This window comes from Ceratotherium simum, chromosome 18 (genome assembly GCF_057802395.1).
Source record: "Ceratotherium simum simum isolate JZ-2026a chromosome 18, ASM5780239v1, whole genome shotgun sequence".
Classification (NCBI taxonomy): domain Eukaryota; kingdom Metazoa; phylum Chordata; class Mammalia; order Perissodactyla; family Rhinocerotidae; genus Ceratotherium; species Ceratotherium simum.
Genome location: NC_141917.1, coordinates 593,323 through 613,452, shown reverse-complemented (window position 1 = coordinate 613,452; position 20,130 = coordinate 593,323). Strand labels below are relative to the sequence as shown.

General features: G+C 56.2%; 1 protein-coding gene across 1 annotated transcript in view; it reads left to right on the top strand.

The window, feature by feature from the left end:
• Positions 1–4,223: 4,223 nt before the first annotated feature.
• Positions 4,224–20,130, top strand: part of LOC101394765 (putative palmitoyltransferase ZDHHC11B) — a 61,635-nt gene continuing 45,728 nt past the window's right edge. The window contains exons 1-4 of the mRNA XM_087443083.1: positions 4,224–4,700; positions 6,734–6,955; positions 17,468–17,643; positions 18,162–18,263. Coding sequence (XP_087299209.1) covers positions 4,668–4,700; positions 6,734–6,955; positions 17,468–17,643; positions 18,162–18,263 — 533 coding nt within the window. The 5' untranslated portion in view covers positions 4,224–4,667. The remainder of the gene's footprint in view (positions 4,701–6,733; positions 6,956–17,467; positions 17,644–18,161; positions 18,264–20,130) is intronic.

The window sequence follows — 20,130 nt, the reverse complement described above, 5'->3', positions numbered from 1 at the left end:
GCCCTGGGGCCCGTCGGCCCTCGGGGGCACCTGGTGTTGAGGTCGTGGGCTGCAGCAGAATCCCTGGGGTGAGGGGCCGGGTGGCCGCCCTGCGCCATGGACGGGGCACACACGTGCGTGTCTGGAGAGGCGTGTTCTGTGCAGGAGGCAGAGACGTCATTCAGCTTCAGTTACCAGAAAGCACTTCCGAGAACTGGAGAGACCACCCTGACCAACAGCCTGAGCCATGCAACCGCTGTGTGCGGGACCTGCGACATCGCCCACCACGATCCGCAGTCTCTCAGAGGCACGTCCTTCTGGAAGTGACTGTGCCGTAGAAGGACCCCCCTCTTTCTGAGGGGCGCCCTGCCTTTGCTTTGGTTCCCAGGGTTCACAGCTCTGGCGTCCCCCGAAACCCACGGCCTCTGCTGTGTCGTTGGCTGGATCGGCGGGGATCTGAGACCTGGTTGGGCGGCCTCATTGTCTGTCCTGGGTCTCTCTGGTGGCGCCTCGGCCTGGCACCTGGTGGGCTCTGTGTTGTTGTCTTGCTGGACCCCGGGCAAGAAGGGCCTGGCCTGGGCAGCACCGTGGACAGTGGTGGCCAGCAGTGGAGGTGGCCGTCTGGTCAGCTGTGGGCGTCTTCGGGCTCCTACCTCACTTGGGCGTGGTTTCTGGGCAGAGGTCAGCGCAGCAGAGCTCTGTTGGTGCCAGCTCGGGCCTGCCCAGGCCTGCGCACAGAGGGGTGCGGGCATCCAAGGGCCGTGGGAGGCCTCCACCTGCCCCACTGCCTGGCGACCCAGCCCCCAGCCTCTTCATTCCCTGGGAGCCCTGAGGCTGGCAATCCCAGGAGAGCATCCGGGCGCTTGTCTCCTCCTGCCCACCTGTGGTCCACCAGGGTTTCCAGGATGAGTGTCCCTGTCATCCGAATGGGTACTTTGTTCCCTTGGGCCAAAGACACTGCTGCAGCATGAGGAAATGGAAGCCCAGGTGAGCGAGAGGGCCAAGGCCAGGTGGGCTGGGCAGAGCGAGACTGACCAAGACCAGAGGTCAGCCTCCGCACCAGCCCCATGGGCCTGGCGGCCCGCCGGCAGAGATCCCTGGGCGCTCCTGAGGGGCTGTCATGGTCGCGAGTCCTGTGACACATGCGCTAACTCATGGAGAAGCCCCTTCCCTCCAGACTGGCCCCAGGCCCCTGCCCAGACCTGATGGTTTCCCTTTGTTTTGTGCCTTGTACATCTGGGCCCGGCCCAGCTGCCCGTTGAGAGGCAGACCCCTGGCCACTGCAGGCACCAGGCAGCAGGGCCGCACACAGCACATTTCAGAGGAGACACAGCCAGCCTGCCGTGGCTGAGACTGCCCCCACTCAGGCGGCTTCCCCAAGGAGGTGAGTGGGGCCAGGGGGGCAGGTGGAGCCCACGGGAAACCGCCTCGGCTGACGGAAAAGGGACGCGTCCCTGTCCACCCTCCGTGTCCTGCACTTGTGGGGGCCCTTCAGATTGGAGTCCTCAGACCCCACAGACAGGAACCGGAAATTTCTCCAGCTTAGGAATTGAGCCCCTGAGGGGAGACATGGGGTTGGGGAGGGGCTGTGAACCAGGGCGGTTGGCCGTCCTCGGGAGAAAACCCTTTCCTGGCACGTGGCACCGCACTTGGCACACGGTGTTCTCATGTCTCTCACTCCCCGACTCTTCTCCTGCCGTGGCGCCTTCGCGGCCACCGAGAGGGTCTCATCAGGCTCAGGGGGCAGTGTGTGCGCCACGCTCCGTGGTCTGACCCAGAGGCGCACACGTCCTGGACAGAGTGTGCGGGTCTGGGTTCCTGGAGCACAAACAGCCGACGGGGTCAAGTGTGATGAGGAAAGCTGGGCTCGACATCTGGGCCACCCGTGTGCGGTTGAAGCGGGAGGTCAGGGAGGCCCAGAGCTGACCGCTTTTTCACTGAGGGGCTGCGGTAGGAAGTGTTCTAGTCACAACTCGGGACTGGTAAAATGGACTCAGTGTGGGTGGTGCTACCGCCAGCTGCCCTGTCTGAGGCCCCCGCGCCTTCCGCATCGGGTCTCAGCAGGGTCTGTCTCACCCCCCACCCTTCCCCCCCAGCTGGCACAGGGCGTGTCTGGGGGGCCACGCCCCAGGCTTTATGAGGCGCCTTGGGTTCCATCACTGCGTGTCAACCAGGGGCCTGGCTCCTCCCCAGTTTGGCCTGAGCCAAGCATCGGATCAGACTTACCTGCGATAGTTGAGAAGAGAGAGTGCGTTCTGAGTGCGACGGAGGTGGGTTCTTCACTGCTTTCTTCTGCTCTGACCAGGGATGGCGGGTTTAACCTCTGGGCATCTGTAAAGATAGTCTAGGACTCAGCAGGACACAGAGCAAAAGGATTCCGAAACTGTCGAGATCTGTCAGATGATGGGGTCCAGAAAATAATGTTTGCACAGAGGTCACAGTGTCATAAAGACGCAGATTGGGGCGCCAGGACAGCATCCCCAGCCCGCGGCAGGTCAGCCAGGACGGGAACAGTGTGAGAAGGGATAGGCAGGAGGCGCAGGGACAGCGGTCACCATGGATTGGTCACACCCCCTGCCACCTGCCTCCATCCAAAGTCCAGAGTCTACCGAAGCTCCACGGTTGTGTTGGGGGCACAGAGGTGACAATGACCTCCTGGGATTGTTCCAGCAGTGACGTGTCTTATATGGAAACACAGACTAGAGTCCTCAGGGACAATGAAAATGAGGCAGGAACTGAAATGGGGCAAAGGGCAACCCAGGCACCATCGGGCCTCAAACGGCTAATTTCCTGAGCCCAGTGCTAGACGTCTGCCCTATAGCGAAATCATAAATGTTCCCTTTCCTTGGATTGAATCCAGAAGGATTAACTAAAACATTGATGGAGGAATAAATGAAGGGGCCCCCAATCAGATTTGGTGAGTGTGTCAGGGAGGACTTCCAGAGGAAGCGATGCCAGGACAGAGGCCCGAGAGGGGGAGGTGGCTGTTATCCGGGGGAGGGGGTCTGAGAGTGGAGCGAGATTCCAGGCTGAGGAAACAGCATGAAAAAGGTCGAGAAGTGAGAAATGAGTCCAGAAACCTAAAAGAGTGTGTGTGCGTGTGTTGTGTGTGTGTCTGGTGGTATTGTTTGTGTGGTGTTCAGTGTGTGTGGTGGTGTATGTGGTGTGTGTGAGTGTATGTGGTGTGGTATATGGTGTATGTGGTGTGTGTGTGTGTATATGTGTGTGTGTGGCGTGTGTATGTGGTGTGGTGTATGATGTACGCAGTGTGCATGTGTGTGTGTGTGGTGTGTGTGCGGTGTGCGTGTGTGGTGTGTGTGTGTGGTGTGCGTGTGTGGTGTGGTGTATGGTGTATGTGGTGTGTGTGTGTGTATGTGTGTGTGGCATGTGTGTGTGGCATGTGTATGTGGTGTGGTATATGATGTACGCAGTGTGCATGTGTGTGTGTGGTGTGTGTGTGTGGTGTGCGTGTGTGGTGTGGTGTATGGTGTACGTGGTGTGCGTGTGTGTGGTGTGTGTGTGTGTTGTGCATGTGTTCACATGCAGCAGCAATGTCAGAGCCGTGTCTCGCGCCAGGCAGGGAAGGAGTGGGTCTTCCCTGGCGCTCGCTGCTGGGGCCCGTCCGGTTCTGCCGAGCGACAGTGGGACTCCCGCTCCGTGAGAAGAGGGCAAGCGTCCCGGGCGCCTGCCGTCGCTGGTGGCCTTGGGTCCGGGGGGCAGGCCGCCCGCCGCTGTGCTGCTGCCCAGCCCTGGGTCGTCCGCTCGCCTCCGCACTCCACGTACGCTCAGCGGAGAGAGGCACAGAGGAACGGGTCTGTGCTGTGGTCAGACGGGAAGCGCGGTCTCCTCCTCCAGGCATGGACCAGGCGGGTGGAGTTCCAACTCAGGTGGGAAGCGGTATTTCCCCAAGTGAACGTCCCACGAGTGGTGGAGGTGTGGACGGAGGGGGGTGAGCTCTCACAAGCCAGGCCTGCTCTGGTCACCCCTGCAGCAACTCCCTGCCCGTCCTCAGCCGCCTGTTGCCAGACGGGGAGACCGTGGGCCACGGGGCTCTTGGAGCCCACTTTGATTGTGCCCATTTCACCCAGAAGGAAACAGAGGAAGCCCACATTTGTTGACAGCCGGGTGTTTGGTCCCAGGTTTTTTTAACTGACCTGATCTCCCAAGAGATAAGATTCTGAACTAGAGAGCCAGCCCTGATGGCCTAGAGGTTAAAGTTTGGTGCTCTCACCGCTTCGGGGGTGGGGGAGTGGGGGCCGGGATTTGTTTTCCGGGTGCCGAACCACACCACCCTCACCCCACACTCACATAGAAGAAGTGGAAGGACTTACAACTAGGAAATACAACCATGCACTGGGGCTTTGGAGAGGGGGGAAGAAAGGGGAAAACTGGCAACAGATGTTAGCTCAGTGCGGGTCTTTCCCTGCAAAAACAAAAAAGGAATTTAAACTAGAAAATACGCATTTTGCCTTTTGCACATATTTCAGACTAAGTGAAAAGAACACTTGATTTTCATTAATGGAGATGTCTGAGCAAAGACCCTGCCTGCCCATTGGGGAGGAGTGGGGTGAAGTGTGCACACACCTCCTGGCTGTGGATCCAGCCCCGGCTTCACCACCCTGTCTGCTCTCTTTCAGGTTTAAACAGGGTCTGAAGACCCCACGGCCGTCCTGCAAACCCGCAGAGCCATGATGGGGCCAGTATTCACGCCGCCCGTGCAGGTCTGAGTCCTCGTAAATCTGGGGTAAACGTGTGCCTCTCGCCCGTTGTTTTCTCCTCCCACCATATTGTGGACATTCTGTGCCTTCTGACAGGCACAGGTCAGCTCTGTGGTCAGCCGTTGCCTCAACTCCATTTCACTGTAGCTTTGATTTAGATGTAGGGTCATTTGCTCATCACTGTGGTTCCACTTCATGCCTTCCATTTTATGGGGGGTAATTTTCAGATTTGATGGAGTAAATCTTTGCAGAAAGCCTTTCAGAAAAGATGGGTTGGTGTACCTTGAGTCTTCACACGGCCAAGGCTTTTGCTCTCACACTTCAGTGATAGTTTGGCTGGGTCTCTTTTAGGTTTAAATACTCTCAGAACTTGAAGAACTGCTCTGTGTTTAAAATCTTACAAAATCTGATGCCATTACAACTTTTAGGTATCCCAGATTGTGGGTAATCTCATTCTTTTCCTTCCAGGGACACTCATAGGACTTTGCATCCTAGAAGTTCACATTTCCACCCCATGGTGTGTTTCTCTGTTTCACGTTCCTGTCTGGCTCCAGGAGCAAGCTCTAGGTCTGGGGTCCGAAATCTCCTGCAGTACAGACACCTTGTCTTCACCTTTCCCTTTGTTTCTTCTCTTACATCCTCTCTGCTTTCCTCTTCTGGAAATCCTAACAGATATTGTGTCTCCAGCTTCTATTCTCCATGTCCCTTAAATGTTCTCTCACGACTGTCACTTCTCCACCTCTCTGTTCCGAGATCTGCGATGATTCCTTGGTTTGACCCTCCAGATTCCTGGAATTTGACTTTTGGCAATGTCTTTTCTGTTAGTTGGCTCTTCCCTCTGAACGTGGTTTTTATTTGGGAATCATGCTTTAATCCCTAAGACTGCCTTTCTGTGCTCCAGTCCTCAGAACCTTGGTCTTGTCTGACAAACGGGATGTTCTCTCAGGTCTCCCTGAGAGTCTCATGTGTCCCAAGTGAGCTCGGGGCCGCTGTGGCCCCATATCCAGCTGGCGTCACACCTGGAGGAACAGCGACAACCAAGAGCAATGGCCAGCAGCTGCCATCTGCTCCTAGGAAAACCCCCCAGGGAATGCACAGCACAGGAGGAAGTCTCAGAGTACCTTTCAACATCTCTGTCTCTTCCCAGAGTAACACATTTCCATCAACAACATTTTCTGTGCGTTTTATTCTGAAGGGACAATGTGGGCTCTGCACAGGGCCTAGGGTGGCAGTGTTCTGAGCTCCTCAAGTCCCACCTCAAGTCCACATCATCCACCTCTCTCCACACTCCCAAATGCTCCTCAGTCTTCCCGACACCATTTCCCTTTCTTTCCTGGCGGCCCCTGCCCACATGACTGGCCAGAAGTGGCCACGGTGCCTCCCAGCCACTACACCTGGGCCACTCCAGGACACCTGGAGGTCCCAGAAGCCCATGGTGGGAGGTCTCCCCGGCCTGCAGAAGGAATGACACAGAAATCTCTGGAAATGTGGTCTCGCGTTCTGTTCTCAAGGGAAACTTGCAGGAAGGGTCCTCAGGGAGGGTTTCTGGTGGCTAACAGTCTGCATTTGCTGTCACCGGGGTCTCCCCTGGGATGAGGGCCTCTTATGACGCAGGTCTTCCCCCCACACCTGAAGGGGGCTTCTTATGAGTCCATACGCATTTAGGAACGAGCCCCTGGACTCATTGCTGTAGGCTGTCCCCTGGCCACGAGGGACTGGTAGCTGCCCACACCTGGGGTCCCGGTGTGTGGGTGCCCCTCCAGTCCCTCAGCCCTGTGGGCCACATACCCTCCAAGAGCTGTTTTCCACAGGCCATCATCGCCGTGGCCCGGGTGGGCTCCACAGGATTTCCTCTGATGGCCTTGCAGGGGACCCTCTGCCCGCTCCAGCCGCAGCCCCAGCCCTGACAGTTCTGCTGCCAGAAGCAGTCCCGGGCGATGGCAGGCAGTGGGTTCCCGTCCCCAGGGATCTCCCCGGCCACAAGGGGCTGTGGCAGGAGGCCCACGCCTGCCGTGCTGCTTTCCTCCATCTCGCAGGAGGGCTGCTGCAGCAGGAGTTGGAGACGGGTCGTCCCGGAAGCCGGGGCCAGCAGGCCATCGCAGATCCCGTGGCGCCAGCCGATCCGCGTGAACGGCTGGTCGAAGCCCATCCACGCCTTGCAAGTGGTGGCCTGGGTCCTGTTCCTGGTGTTGGCTTTCAGCTCCTTCAGCATCTTCATCCCCTTCCTGCCGAGGGACTGGAAATACGTCGCCTATGGTGTATCCTTTTCCTGCCTGTTGTCTAAAGCGGGGGCGTCCGAAGGACTCTGCCACCACAGCTGGCTCCCAGCTGTGCCGTGCCTGCCGGCGACGGTCTCCCTCTGCCGCTCCATCCTCTACGCTGAGTCCCCGCAAGTGTCGTCTGCCCTGCCCTCCCACCCCGGCTCCCCACTCTTCACCCCAAACACCCCCTATTGTCATGGTGCCGGAAACCCCACGTCCGTCTGTGCAGCTCGCTGGCTCGGGGCTTACACAGGAGAGTCTGCCCCTGACCCGCCGTTGGTGCAGGGAGAGTGCGCCGGGTGGTCAGGGGCCCTGGGGTGGGGGGCAGAGAGACCTGAGGAAAGGAAGGAGTGCAGACTTGGGCCACTGCGGTTTTCCCAACCACGCACTATGGGGTCTATCTGTGTCATCCAATAGAGAAGAGTGAGGTCTTTTTTTTTCAGGAACATAGATTTTTTTTTCAGGTGTACATCATTATATTTCGATTTCTGTGTACATTACATCATGTTCACCACCCAAAGGCTAATCACCATCCATCACCACACACATGTGCCCAGTCATCCCTTTCGCCCTCCTCCCTCCCCCCTTCCCCTCTGGTAACCACCAGTCCAATCTCTGTCTCTACGTGTTTGTTTGTTGTTGTTTTTCTCTTCTACTTATGAGTGAGATCATATGGTATTTGACTTTCTCCCTCTGACTTATTTCACTTTGCATAATACCCTCGATGTCCATCCGTGTTGTCACAAATGGCTGGATTTCATCGTTTCTTATGGCTGAGTAGTATTCCATTGTGTATATATACCACATCTTCCTTATCCATTCGTCCCTTGATGGGCACCTAGGTTGCCTCCAAGTCTCGGCTATGGTTAGTAATGCTGCAATGAACACAGAGGTGCATGTAATTTTAGCATTTGTGGTTTCATGTTTTTTGGATGAATACCCAGCAGCGGAACAGCTGGATCGTATGGTAGTTCTCTTCTTAATTTTTTGAGGACTCTCCATACTGTTTTCCATAGTGGCTGCACCAGTTTGCACTCCCACCAACAATTTATGCGAGTTCCCTTCTCTCCACATCCTCTCCAACGCTTATTTCTTGTCCTGTTAATTATAGCCATTCTGATGGGCATGAGGTGATATCTCATTGTAGTTTTGATTTGCATTTCCCTGACAATTAGTGATGTTGAACATCTTTTCATGTGCCTGTTGGCCATCTGTATATCTTCTTTGGAAAAACATCTGTTCAGGTCTTTTGCCCATTTTTTAATTGGGCTGTTAGTTTTTTTGCTGTTGAGATGTATGAGTTCATACATTTGGATAGTTAATTTGGATATTAACTCATCAGATATATGGTTTGCAAATATCTTCTCCCAATTGTTAGGTTGTCTTTTCGTTTTGTTGATGGTTTCCTTTGCTGTGCAGGAGGCTTTTAGTTTGATGTAGTCCCATTTGTTTATTTTTTCTATTGTTTCTCTTGCCGGGTCAGACGTGGTGCTTGAAAATACATTGCAAAGACTGATGTCGAAGAGTGTACTGCCTATGTTTTCTTCTAAAAGTTGTATGGTTTCAGGCCTTACATTCAAGTCTTTAATCCATTTTGAGTTAATTTTTGTGTATGGTGTGAGGTAATGGTCTACTTTCATTTTTTTGCGTGTGGCTGTCTAGTTTTCCCAGCACCATTTATTGAAGAGACTTGCTTTTCTCCATTGTCTGTTCTTGGCTCCCTTGTTGAAATTAGCTGTCCATAGATGTGTGGGTTTATTTCTGGGCTTTTGATTCTGTTCCGTTGATCTGTGTGTCTGTTTTTGTGCCAGTACCACGCTGTTTTGGTTACTATAGCTTTGTAGTATACTTTGAAATCAGGGAGTGTGATACCTCCAGCTTTGTTGTTTTTTCTCAGGATTGCTTTGGCTATGTGGGGTCTTTTGTTGTTCCATATAAATTTTAGGACTCTTTGTTCTATTTCTGTGAAAAATGTCATTGGAACTTTGATAGGCATTGCATTAAATCTGTAGATTGCTGGAGGAAGTATGGACATCTTAACTCTGTTAATTCTTCCAATCCAGGAGCGTGGAATATCTTTCCATTTCTTTGTGTCTTCTGCAGTTTCTTTCAACAATGTTTTATAGTTTTCAGTGTACAGATCTTTCACCTCTTTGGTTAAAAATATTCCTAGGTATTTTATTCTTTTTGTTGCAATTGTAAATGAGATTGTATTCTTAATTTCTTTCTGCTACTTTGTTGTTAGTGTATAGAAACGCAACTGATTTTTGTATGTTGATTTTGTATCCTGCAACTTTACTGTATTCATTTATTATTTCTAAAAGTTTTTTGGTGGATTATTTAGGGTTTTCTATATATAAAATCATGTCATCTGCAAATAGTGACAGTTTCACTTCTTCCTTTCCAATTTGGATCCCTTTTATTTCTTGTTCTTGCCTGACTGCTCTGGCTAGGACTTCCAGTACTATGTTAAATAAGAGTGGGGAAAGTGGGCATCCTTGTCTGGTGTCTGTTCTTAGAGGGATAGCTTTCAGTTTTTCTCCACTGAGAATGATATTAGCTGTGGGTTGGTCATATATGGCCTTCATTATATTGAGGTACTTTCCTTCTATACCCACTTTATACAGAGTTCTTATCATAAATGGATGCTGTGTCTTGTCAAATGCTTTCTCTGCATCTATTGCGATGACTATGTGATTTTTATTCTTCATTTTGTTAATGTGGATCACGTTGATTGATTTGCGGATGTTTAACCAACCCTGCATCCCTGGAATAAATCCCACTTGATCATGGTGTATGATCCTTTTAATGTATTGTTGTATTAGATTTGCTAATATTTTGTTGAGGATTTTTGCCTCCATATTCCTCAGTGATAGTGGCCTGTAATTTTTGTCTTTTGTGTTGTCCTTGTCTGGTTTTGGTATCAGGGTAATGTTGGCTTTGTAGAATGAGTTAGGAAGCTTCCCCTCCTCTTCAATTTTTTGGAAGAGTTTGAGAAGGATAGGTATTAATTCTTCTTTGAATGTTTGGTAGAATTCACCAGGGAAGCCGTCTGGTCCTGGACTTTTATTTTTGGGGAGGTTTTTGATTACTGTTTCGATCTCCTTACTGGTGACTGGTCTATTCAAATAGAATAGTGAGTTTTAATGAGGAAGGACTTTAAAAGAATGCTGAAGCCTTTATGATGGACAGCTCAAGTTTGCTCCCCGCACACCTCTGTCAAGTGCCTGCTATGGAGCCTTGTTGCCCAGGGACAGAGCTTTCCAGGTCAACCGTCACATGCCTCGCTTACGGGGTTTCACGTTTGGGATCCGCCTGTGGCTGTGCTCTATGGTGCACCCCAGAAGATGTCTGCTTTGATTTCTCGGTGGTGTGCATCAGGGTGGCGTGGGGTTCCATGTCACACCTGGCTGACCCTGGGTCCGTGGCACCTGACCAGGAAACCCTGGGACCCACTCCCAGGGTTGCCCGACATGAGAGCCAGCGGACAAGGCAAGCCTGCTGCGAAGCGGGCACTGGGACCACATTTCTCAAAGGAGGATGTTTACACCTGGGGCAAGCCTTCCTCTCAGTGAGGAAACAGTCTACACTGCCCGTCTCTGCCTAGGCCACCCCCAAGGTCCCTGGCCGAGTAAAGAGAGCCCCGGTGTGTGTGATGGTGGATCTTGGATGGGAGGGAGGATGCAGGACAGACCGAGCTGTCTCTCGGGGCCTCAGCCACCTGCCCCAGACTCTTTACTACGGCGTCTTCCAGCTTTGAGAAAGCAGAGGGAGCAGGAGGACTCAGGACCAGTCGTCAGCTTTAACAGTTAAGATTTGCCAATCTTGTTTCATCTCGCATGCCCGTACACTGGAGTATCCTTAAAAGTCCCAGACATAATGAAATTTCCCTGTAAATGCCCCAGTCTGCATCCGACAAGGGCTTTTATCTCCGTAGCCACTGTTCTGTTATCTCACCTGAAAAAATCACGTAGTAACTTACCCCTTACTCCTTAATATCAAGATCAACATTTCCCGCATTTTCTAAAGAAGCCCTTTTGCAGATGCCTGGGCCCCAGTGGGATCCCACAAGGCCCCCACCTGGCATGAGGTCACTCTGCCCTGAAGTCTCCCTGACCCCACAAGGCTCCCCATGCCCTTTGCTCCCTGGCCTTTGATTGGTCAGAGAAACCAGGGCATCTGCCTGTAGAATGTCCCCCTTGCTCTAGATTTGGCTCATTTTTTCCCTCAAAGTACTAGAGATTTCTTTGTGGTAGGTTTTCGATAATCAATTTCTTTAATAGAAATAGAGCTATTCAGCTTTTCTGTTTCATCTTGTGTCTGTTTTGGTAAGTTGTATTTTTCAAGAAATTTGAGTATTTCATCTAAATTGTGAAATTTCTTGGAATAAAGTTATTCACACTATTTCCTATTATCCTTTGAATGTCTGTGGGAGCTGTAGTGATGTGCCCTCATCATCCTTACTGGTGATGTGTGTTCTCTCCCTCCATCAGTCTTCCTGGGTTTATCACTTTTCGTAATTATTCAAAGAATCAACGTTTGGAATTGTTAATTTTCTGTTTTCTTTCTTTTTAAAGTTTTGCTTTTATTTTTACTATTTCTTTCTTTCCATTTACTTTGTGTTTACTTTGCTCCTCTTTTTCTAGCTTCTTAAGGTGGAAACTTAGGTCATTGATTTTAGACATTGTTTCTTTTTAATATATTTAAAGCTATAAATTTCCCTCTAAGCACATGCACACACAGATACACACATATGTGCAGAGACACGTGAACACATACACAGACGCTCACACACACACACGCAGAGGTGCACAGGGACCAAGGCTTTCTCCCTCAGCTGTCCCTTCTGGCTTAGAGATGAAGGGCATCTCTCAGGGATTTAGGTTCAGTTTCTGGGTCTGGGGTGCCCTGTGCAGCTGTGGTTCCCCTGATCTGGCCCCATCTGTCTGAAGGTCTGCAAAGGGCTGGGTCCAGCTGGTTGGGCAGGGGATCCTTGCCAGGGGTCCCAGGGAGTGCTCTTAGGGAGAGACACTAATTATAACGGCGGCCCCTCTTCCCCACTCATTTCAGTGCTCTCTTGCTTGGTCCCTCTTGGGACAACCTCCCATTTGCGGGTGGCAGCTGGGCCTGTGAGTGCTGGCCCTGAGATGGCAGAGGGCAGGGAAGGAGGCCAGAGGGAGCCTGCTGGGCTGCCAGGAGCAGCAGCACAGGCCACAGTGGAGGGCTGCACGCCCTGCGCCAGCCCCACTCCCCCAGACCCTGAGAGGAGGCCTTTGCCGAAAGAGGCTCCGAACGGGCCGTGTCACCTGAGTGGGTTCCAAGCCAGGTGGCCTGAGCCCAGCCCCAGCCAGGTGGGCAGGTGTTGAGGGACATGGACATATATGTGGCTGTCACTCAGGTGTCCACTGTGGAGGGGCTGCAGCCACATGGCACCACCAGCCTTGCCCCTTCCTCACGCAGAGCTGACAGATCTTATTCCGAATGATGGCCTGTCTCTGCCAGTCCCAACCCGTGCTCTATGGGTCATCGCTCCACAGACCCTGCCCGTGAGCTTCGGCGTCTCCCACGGCCCCACGGCCCAGCCCTCGGCCTCAGCCCCGTCTCCTCAGCTCCATGCAGCCTCTGACAGGGCCGGCCTCCCCGGTCTCCAGGGCCCTGAAAAAGTCCGATCCACCAGAGCTGAGCAGCCGTACCATCAGCCCCCTGTGCCCTTGAGCACAGCCACCCCTCCTCTGGGCCTCCTGTCCCTCGTCAGGGGCGAGGCAGCATTCCCAAAGCCCCATCCCAGGCCCCACGTCACCCCACGCAACTCGTGTCTTGTCACAGCCAAGACGAGCCGTAACTGTACAATCTGACGGGCAGCCCACCTCAAAACCTCTCCAGCAGTCTCAAAAGCATCCGTTATGTTATTTTTTAATCCAGGATCTGGTCAAGGGTTGTGCTTTTCCTGTGGTGCTGGGATCTTGGGTCTCTCTGGCCTAGCACAGCACCCACCTGCCTTTGGTCGGGCAGCTGTTGTGGTTTTCTTGGCCTCACCATCTTGCCCTATGGTCTGGCCCCCATTGGGAGGCTGCTCCTTGGGGAGGAGGGCCAGGTCCCTCCCCCAAAGTTAGGAGCAATCCGCAGGTAGACTTTGGGGCCGTGGGTGCACCGTTTTCCCTTGCCCAAATCGCAGTCTCACTGGGGCTTGTAAAATGGTGAAAAATTTCCTAATTTTGCCGCCTCCTCACTCAGCTCACCCCACCCTCCCTCTCTCCCCTAGCAGCACCGTGGAACAGTGGCGTATGCGTTTCCCCCGGCTGCTGTGACAAGTGCCACAGGCAGAGCGGCTTAAACAAGGAAATCTGTGCCCCCTCAGTTCTGGGGCCAGAAATCTGAGGTCACGGTGTGGGCAGGGCCGCGCTCCCTCTGAAGGCTCCAGGGGAGGGTCTGTTCCTGGCCTTTCTCTCAGCTCTGCTGGTCTCAGGTATCCGTTGGCTTTAGATGTGGCCTCTTCCGTGTCCTCACATGGTCGTCCCTCTGCGAGTGTCTGTGTCCTGAAGGCCTCTTATAAGTGCGTCCATCCTATGGGGTCAGGACCCACCCTAACGACTTAACGTGACCATCCCTGAAGACCCTGCTTCCAAACAAGGTCACCCTCACAGGTCCTGGGCTGGTGACTTCAACATCTTTCTGGGACACCGTTCAGCCCCTAACTGTGTGTTTTGCTTATGTGCTGGATTACTATCCGCTATCTTTTGACCCATAATTTAGCCCCATTTTGGCCCTTGGAGTCTTTTGAGCCGGTCCCGTGTTCTCTGTCCAGTGGTCACTCTCAGCTCTTACCTGCTCTCCGGCACAGCAAGGAACCTCGGGCTCACGTGCACTCCCTGCCCGCACCTGGACCGGCCATTTCTTCTGGAACCCTGGTCCATGGTTGTCCGCCCTCCTGGGTGGCTCAACGCCCGGTCTGTGTTGCCCACTCCCGGTCGTCCCAAGTGATGGATGCAGGACAGCTTCCCTGGCTGTCCAGGCCTCAGGCTGCCTTTGAGACACATTTTTCTGTCCAGTGTCCCGCTGCCTGGCACCCCCTAGTCCCTCAGTGATGTCCCTCTGGCCCTGGGCAGCCACATTGGGCACTACGCTCTGGCCACTGGGGGGCACCAGCATCATTCGGGCCTGCAGGGACTAGGCTGGCGGGGAAGTGACCTTGGCCCACGCCAGGGCACTGGGAAGGTCAGGGTCTGGGGTCAGGGCGGCTTTCCACAGGCCCAAGTGGAAACCAGGAAGAAGTAGCAAAGGTGGGCGGATGTGCGGCGCAGAGGTCAGCTAGCGGGGTGCTGGGCGACCCCGAGAGTCAGTGCTTCCCTCGGCGTGAACTGGCACGCTCTAGAAGGGAAACGGCTAGGCTGTCTGACCCGTGCGTCCATTGTGCGGGAGGGACTGGAGCCTGGTGTGACTTGATTTACTCTGGAGACGCTGTGTTGTGGCCCGAGGCAAAACGAACTGGGCAACGCGGGGGAGAGGCTCTGATCAGTGAGGCGAAGCTGGCCTCCTCTCCGGGCCCGGCTCTGACTCGGCGGGAGCGCTGGGAGGGAACGTGGGCGGTGGGAGCTCTGCGGTGCGCCCGCCGCCTCTTCCTGCCGCAGCCAGGACGCAGAGGTTAACAGTGCAGAGGGCGTGTTGGGTTGGCGCCGCTGCGCTGTTTGTTTACTAAACACAGATTGTTGCTAGGGATGTCGGGCCAGGCGCTTCTCAGAACAGCTCCCACCGACTGGAACTTCACGGGCAGGCGGCCTCCTGCTTGGTAATGAAAGTGAGACACCTCGGACTCGTCCTTTTCTTTTTATTACTTGCTTGGCCTTAAGACTCTCCAAATTACATGTGAAAGTAAAAGCGGGAGCTTGAGGGTGTGGCACCCTCTGTGACCCTCTCCGCTCCAAGGGCTCAGCCCACAATGGTCCCCAGTGTGTGGCAGATGCAGTGAACGGCCAGGTCATCTTGGGCAAAATGCAGCTGACTTTTCGCTCAGCAACATCATCTTGTGGGTGACTGGGTGTCGCCTGAGTGCTGAGCTGTGCTGGACCAGACAAGCAGGCTGGGTTCTCTTCCACGTGCGGCCGGCAGGCTTGTGCTTGTTCTTGCTCTGGACAGCTTCATGTCCGAGGGGGCTGTGGGCAGCTTCACCCACCACGTCTAGGCAGACCCTGCCCTGGAGTCTCAGGGCCCCTCCCCTGGGAAGCCACGCCTCTGGGTTCAGGGGACGCGTTCAGGGAGGTGGCCTGGCTAGCACGCCTGCAGGTGTGGGATGGCTCAGGCAATTGGCCGCAGGCAGCTCTGCAGGGCTGGCCAGGCCAGGCCAGGTCAGGTGCCCCAGGCACCTCCACCTGCAGGCTGAGGGTCTGAGTTCGGGCCACGCTGACCCCACGCTGGTTGGCTGGCAGTGATGTTGTGAGCGAGCCGAGTGTAGACGTGGGGGCAAAGGGCTTGGGCGACACACCTCAGTCCTGGCCTCACCTGCTTCACGGGCAGAGGCCCCGTCGGCCACTCTGCCCACCCTCCTGGCCGCCTGCCTGCCGGTTTCTGATGAGGACAATTCTGTTCCAGCCCCACGGAGGAAGGGGCTGCGCCTGGGCCACAAGGCGACTTCCTGCCACATCTCATTGTCCTCGGCTGTCACTGCCTCTCAGGACGTGCTCTTGTTGCCCGGCAACCACACAAACAGTGCTGCGTGTCTGGCCAGCGCCTCAGGCTTCAGGGAGCGGGTGCGGGGGGACCAGCATGCCAGGACCGTGTTGGTGTCACCTGCTGTGACAGGCCTGGCCCAGCCACTGCCCACCTGCCCGCTGCCCCACGCCCTGTATAGGAGCATGGCCTCAGTCTGTCCAACAGCAGAGTAGGGGCGGCTCAGGGCTTATCCCAACCCTGCAGGATCCGTAGCCGTGAGAAGGGCCTTCATGTCTGGTAGTCCTGTCTCCTGTGTAAGTCCCCCAGGGCTGGCTGGTTCTCAGCCTTCTCCCCACACCCGCTTTCCAGCTCCTCCTGGTGGGGTGCCTGCCTGCCCTTGGCCTGGGCACCAGCTTCCCAGTCGGACCCTCTTGGCCCCTGGCTCGCTCTCACTCCCCACCGTCACGGTCATCTCCACGTCCCCCAGCTGGGCCAGGCCCCGTCGCCTCGTGCCCACACCTGGCACCCAGGGCCCTGGGTCTGCAGTCGGTGCCCGGAGGCCAGAGGGTGCGGGAGGGACGAGCGGCTTTGGCCAGAACCAGCCTCCACTTGGGCCTGCTGTGCATCATGCATGTTCCTTACAGGACTCTCACGGGGGCACGCACCCACACCCAAGCCCCAGAGTCCCCCGGCTGGCTCCACACTGAGACCCTGAACTGTGACAGCAGTGGAGCCTGAGAAGGACCCCCAAGAAGGGGCTTCCCGAAGGACTGAGCTATAATCCCACGTCCCTGCTCAGAGCCTGCCCTGCTGTTAACATTGCTGTAGAGCCCTTTGCATATGGTGGCTAGCGAGCCAGGCTTCATCTCCTGGGAACAGAGGAGGAGACCCTGCAGGTGGGCGGCCTGTCCCAGCCACGCCCAGACTGCCCTCTGTCCTCTGGGAGACAGGCTGTAATCCCTGAACCCTCCAGGCTCAGAACTCATCCAGGAATCAGGGCAGGGCTGTGGGGAGGTGGCGGCCCCTTCTGTTTGGTTTCCATGGGGCTGGTGTGTAGTTCCCGGGGGAGGGGAGGCGGAGAGGGTGGGATCTGAGGGCTTAATTTTACCCTCGGAGCCCTGGAGGGAGTGGGAGCTGGAGAGGGCCTGAGGGGTCTTGGGGGAGGGGGGAGGGAGAGACAGAGACAGAGGCAGAGAGAGACAGAGACAGAGAGAGAAAGAGACAGAGAGAGACAGAGGCAGAGAGAGACAGAGACAGAGAGAGAAAGAGACAGAGAGAGACAGAGGCTGAGAGAGACAGAGACAGAGAGAGAAAGAGACAGAGAGAGACAGAGGCAGAGAGAGAGACAGAGGAAGAGAGACACAGAGGCAGAGAGACACAGAGGCAGGGAGATAGAGGCAGAGAGTGAGTATGTGGCCGCTCCACAAAGCCTCCTTGGCTCCGCCCCTCCTTTCTTCATTTCTTGATGAAACACTTTCTTCCTAACCCCACACACATGCTCAGAGCATCTCTGCTGCCCAAAGGACCCCCCCAACATCCTTCAGCGCCAGGCTCGGTGCCCACCGGGTGCACGCAGGCCTTTTCCGCGGCCTTGGGGAAGCACGTGAATCCACACCCTCGGTGAATAGCTGTTCGCCGTCGTGAGGCATCACTTCCAGTTTGAAAGCCTTGTCCCTCCTGGAGGAAGGAATCAGGGGGCTTGTTGTGTTGGCCATGGGCGTGTGAGAGGTCCCTTGGTCTCTGCCACTAGCTGGGCACGTGGCTCTGGTGGCACTGGCCTGGACACCTCCCCGCCTCCAGTGGACACCTGACGCCATGCTGACCAGGCCCTGGGCTGAGTTGTTCCTTGACAACCCCCCACAGGTGACTGGTGCGCTTTTCTTTTTCCACTTCATCGTCCACTTGATTACAACGTCCCTGGACCCGGCCGAAGCGAGCATCCGCCTCAAGAACTACTCGGAGCCTCTGCTGATCTTCGACTCCTCCAAACATGTGCACGTGATCGAGAACCAGTATTGCCATCTGTGCCGGGTCCCCGTGTGAGTGCGTGGTGTGGGGCCCTGCGCCCAGGCCGTGGACTGCCGAATTTAGCTCTCCAGCCACAGTGGGGGCCTGCAGGGACTGGGCGTGGAGAGGTGGGGTGACTGCCCGAGGGCCCGCCTGTGTGTCCACGCAGCTGACGGGCACTGCTCCCTTGATCTAGGAGCAGAGGGAGCACGTCTTCCTTGGGTTTCTCAGATGAGTCCCCTGCCCTCACCAGATCAGAGCCGGGGGCTGCTCAGGGCCCCGGGGTCTCCACTGGCCCTAGGATGTCAGTGGGCGGCCTGGGACGGACGGAAGCCCAGTGGCTCCAGGCGGGACCCAAGCCCGGCCTCCAGGCCTCAGCCCCTGGCACCACGTGGCAGGCGTGGCCGAGGGAGGGCAGGAGCAACTGGGCGGAGGTCCTCTCCGCCCAGGGCTGCTGCCGTCTCTCTTCTCTCAGGCGGGCTAGGGCTCTGACCCTGTCCCACCTGCACAGACTGCTGACAGGCTGCTCCCCCCGAATTCTGCCTTCCAGAAGTAAGAAAGCCAAGCACTGCAGCACCTGTAACAAGTGCATCTCTGGCTTTGACCACCACTGCAAATGGCTGAATAACTGCGTGGGGACCAGGAACTACTGGTGAGGGGGAGGGGGAGGGGCGGTGGCAGGGGGCGGTGGGTGAGGTTGGGGCCACGTCCCAGCCTCCAGCACAGTGGGCTCAGCATCCCTCTGGTCTCCTCGTCTGGTTCTGGAACGTGTTTGGGTGGAGCTGTCCCTGGAAGTGCCACGTTAAGCCCATCCTCACAAAGTAAGTTGCTGGAGACCGCCATTAGCGTCGGCAAGGAGCCCGTCTGTGGGGGCACAGGCTGGGCTGATGAGTCCTTGACCCGCTGGCCTGGCAGCCTGCTCTCCCCCTGCCGAGGCTGTCAGGCCCCGAGTACAGAGGCTATGGGCCGGGGGCTGCGCCAGGAGTCAGTGTCCAGCCATGGGCAGGACGCGTCTCCTCCGCGAGCTCAGGGTGCAGGGCCTATGGGGTTCACCAGGGCCCCACATTCTGGAGCCAGGCTGTCAGCTCCGCCTGCTGTGAAGAGCTGTGCGTCACTGCGAAAACACAGCGAGCGCTCTCCCTGGTCCTCCACGCCAGACGTGGAAAGAGAAGCCCTCTGGGAGGGGGGCTGCCAAGCTGCTGTCCAGGCGGAGGGGGGAGAGGGCGCTACATTGCTCACCACACACAGCAGCAAGCGTGCAACGTGGATCTGCGTCACCCGGCAGGGAAGACCACATGAGAAATGCATGAAAAGAGGCCTTGCTGCTTTGAGCAAGAGGGAAATCCAGAGCTTTGATAATTAGAAAAGTCCAGTCAGAATTGCTAGTCTGGAAGGGACCTGGGACCCCCGGTCCCGCCGTCCCCCCTACAGAAGAGGAATCCCTGGAAGGTCAGAGGGCAGGGTGGAACCATGGTCCGCACGCCGGCACGCCCCCGCTCCCCGTGGATGCGCCTCCTTAGGGCCTCAGTGTGTCAAGCCGGCTGGTCACCTCTAGGTGCGGTCAGCGGTCCGGGGAGAGGCGAGGGCCGTCAGGGGACAGGCGAGGGTGTGTGACCCCACCCGCGATGAGGACGGAATGGGCCAGGCTCCACTGACAACAGGCTCCAGCAACAGAGCAGGCTGAGCTGGGGGTTCCCAGTGGGGCCGGGAAGACCCCTCAACAGCGCGTGGGCCCCAGGAGCCCTCCCTGCGTCCACCAGGCAGGGTTGGCAGGAGGGAGCGGTGCCTGACCCACAGCAGGGAGAGGTCTACTTTCCTCGGAAGGAGCCCACAAAAGGGAAGGGGCACTGCATGTGTAAAGGCACCCCCTCGTGTGGGTCGGGGCTCAGGGCGAGAGGAAAGGGCCACTGCCGGCCCATGTGCAGTGGGCAGACCGCCGGCATCCACCCCAGTTCCCTCCTGTCCCTGCATCCTTCAGGCAGAGAAAGCAAGGGCATTTAGGGTATAATTTGGCCAAAACAGTTGACAAAGTCTGTAAAAGAGACCTTGAGAGAGAGGCCGCGCCTTGACAGCAGTGAGAAGAGGAGAAAGCGCAGGGCGGCGGAGGCACGGCGGATTAAAAGCTGGAGAGAGCTGGGAGCCCACAGACACTTGGATCAAGGAAGGGAGCCGCTCCCTGTGGACGCTGGAGAGGAGAGGACGGTGACAAGCTTGAACGTGTGGTTGGACCTCCTGCCCGGTGCTGGGGCCTCTCTCCAGGTGGGAGGGGAGTTCTGCCCAGACAGCAGGAGGGAGATGACCACGAGGGTCCAGTCCGGGGCCTCCCCATGTCCCCACGGCCACCTCCTGTGGGCGCCCTCGAGGAGCCGCACTCACACAGGAGAGAGTCGGCCTACACAGGATCATCCAGAAGAGACGCCTCGGGAGGGATGCTGGGAGCCAAGACTCAGCTCCCCCAGGGCAGCTTCTCCCCGCAGGGCTGCGCGCGTCCGCCTGGCCCTCGAGAACGCTCACACTTC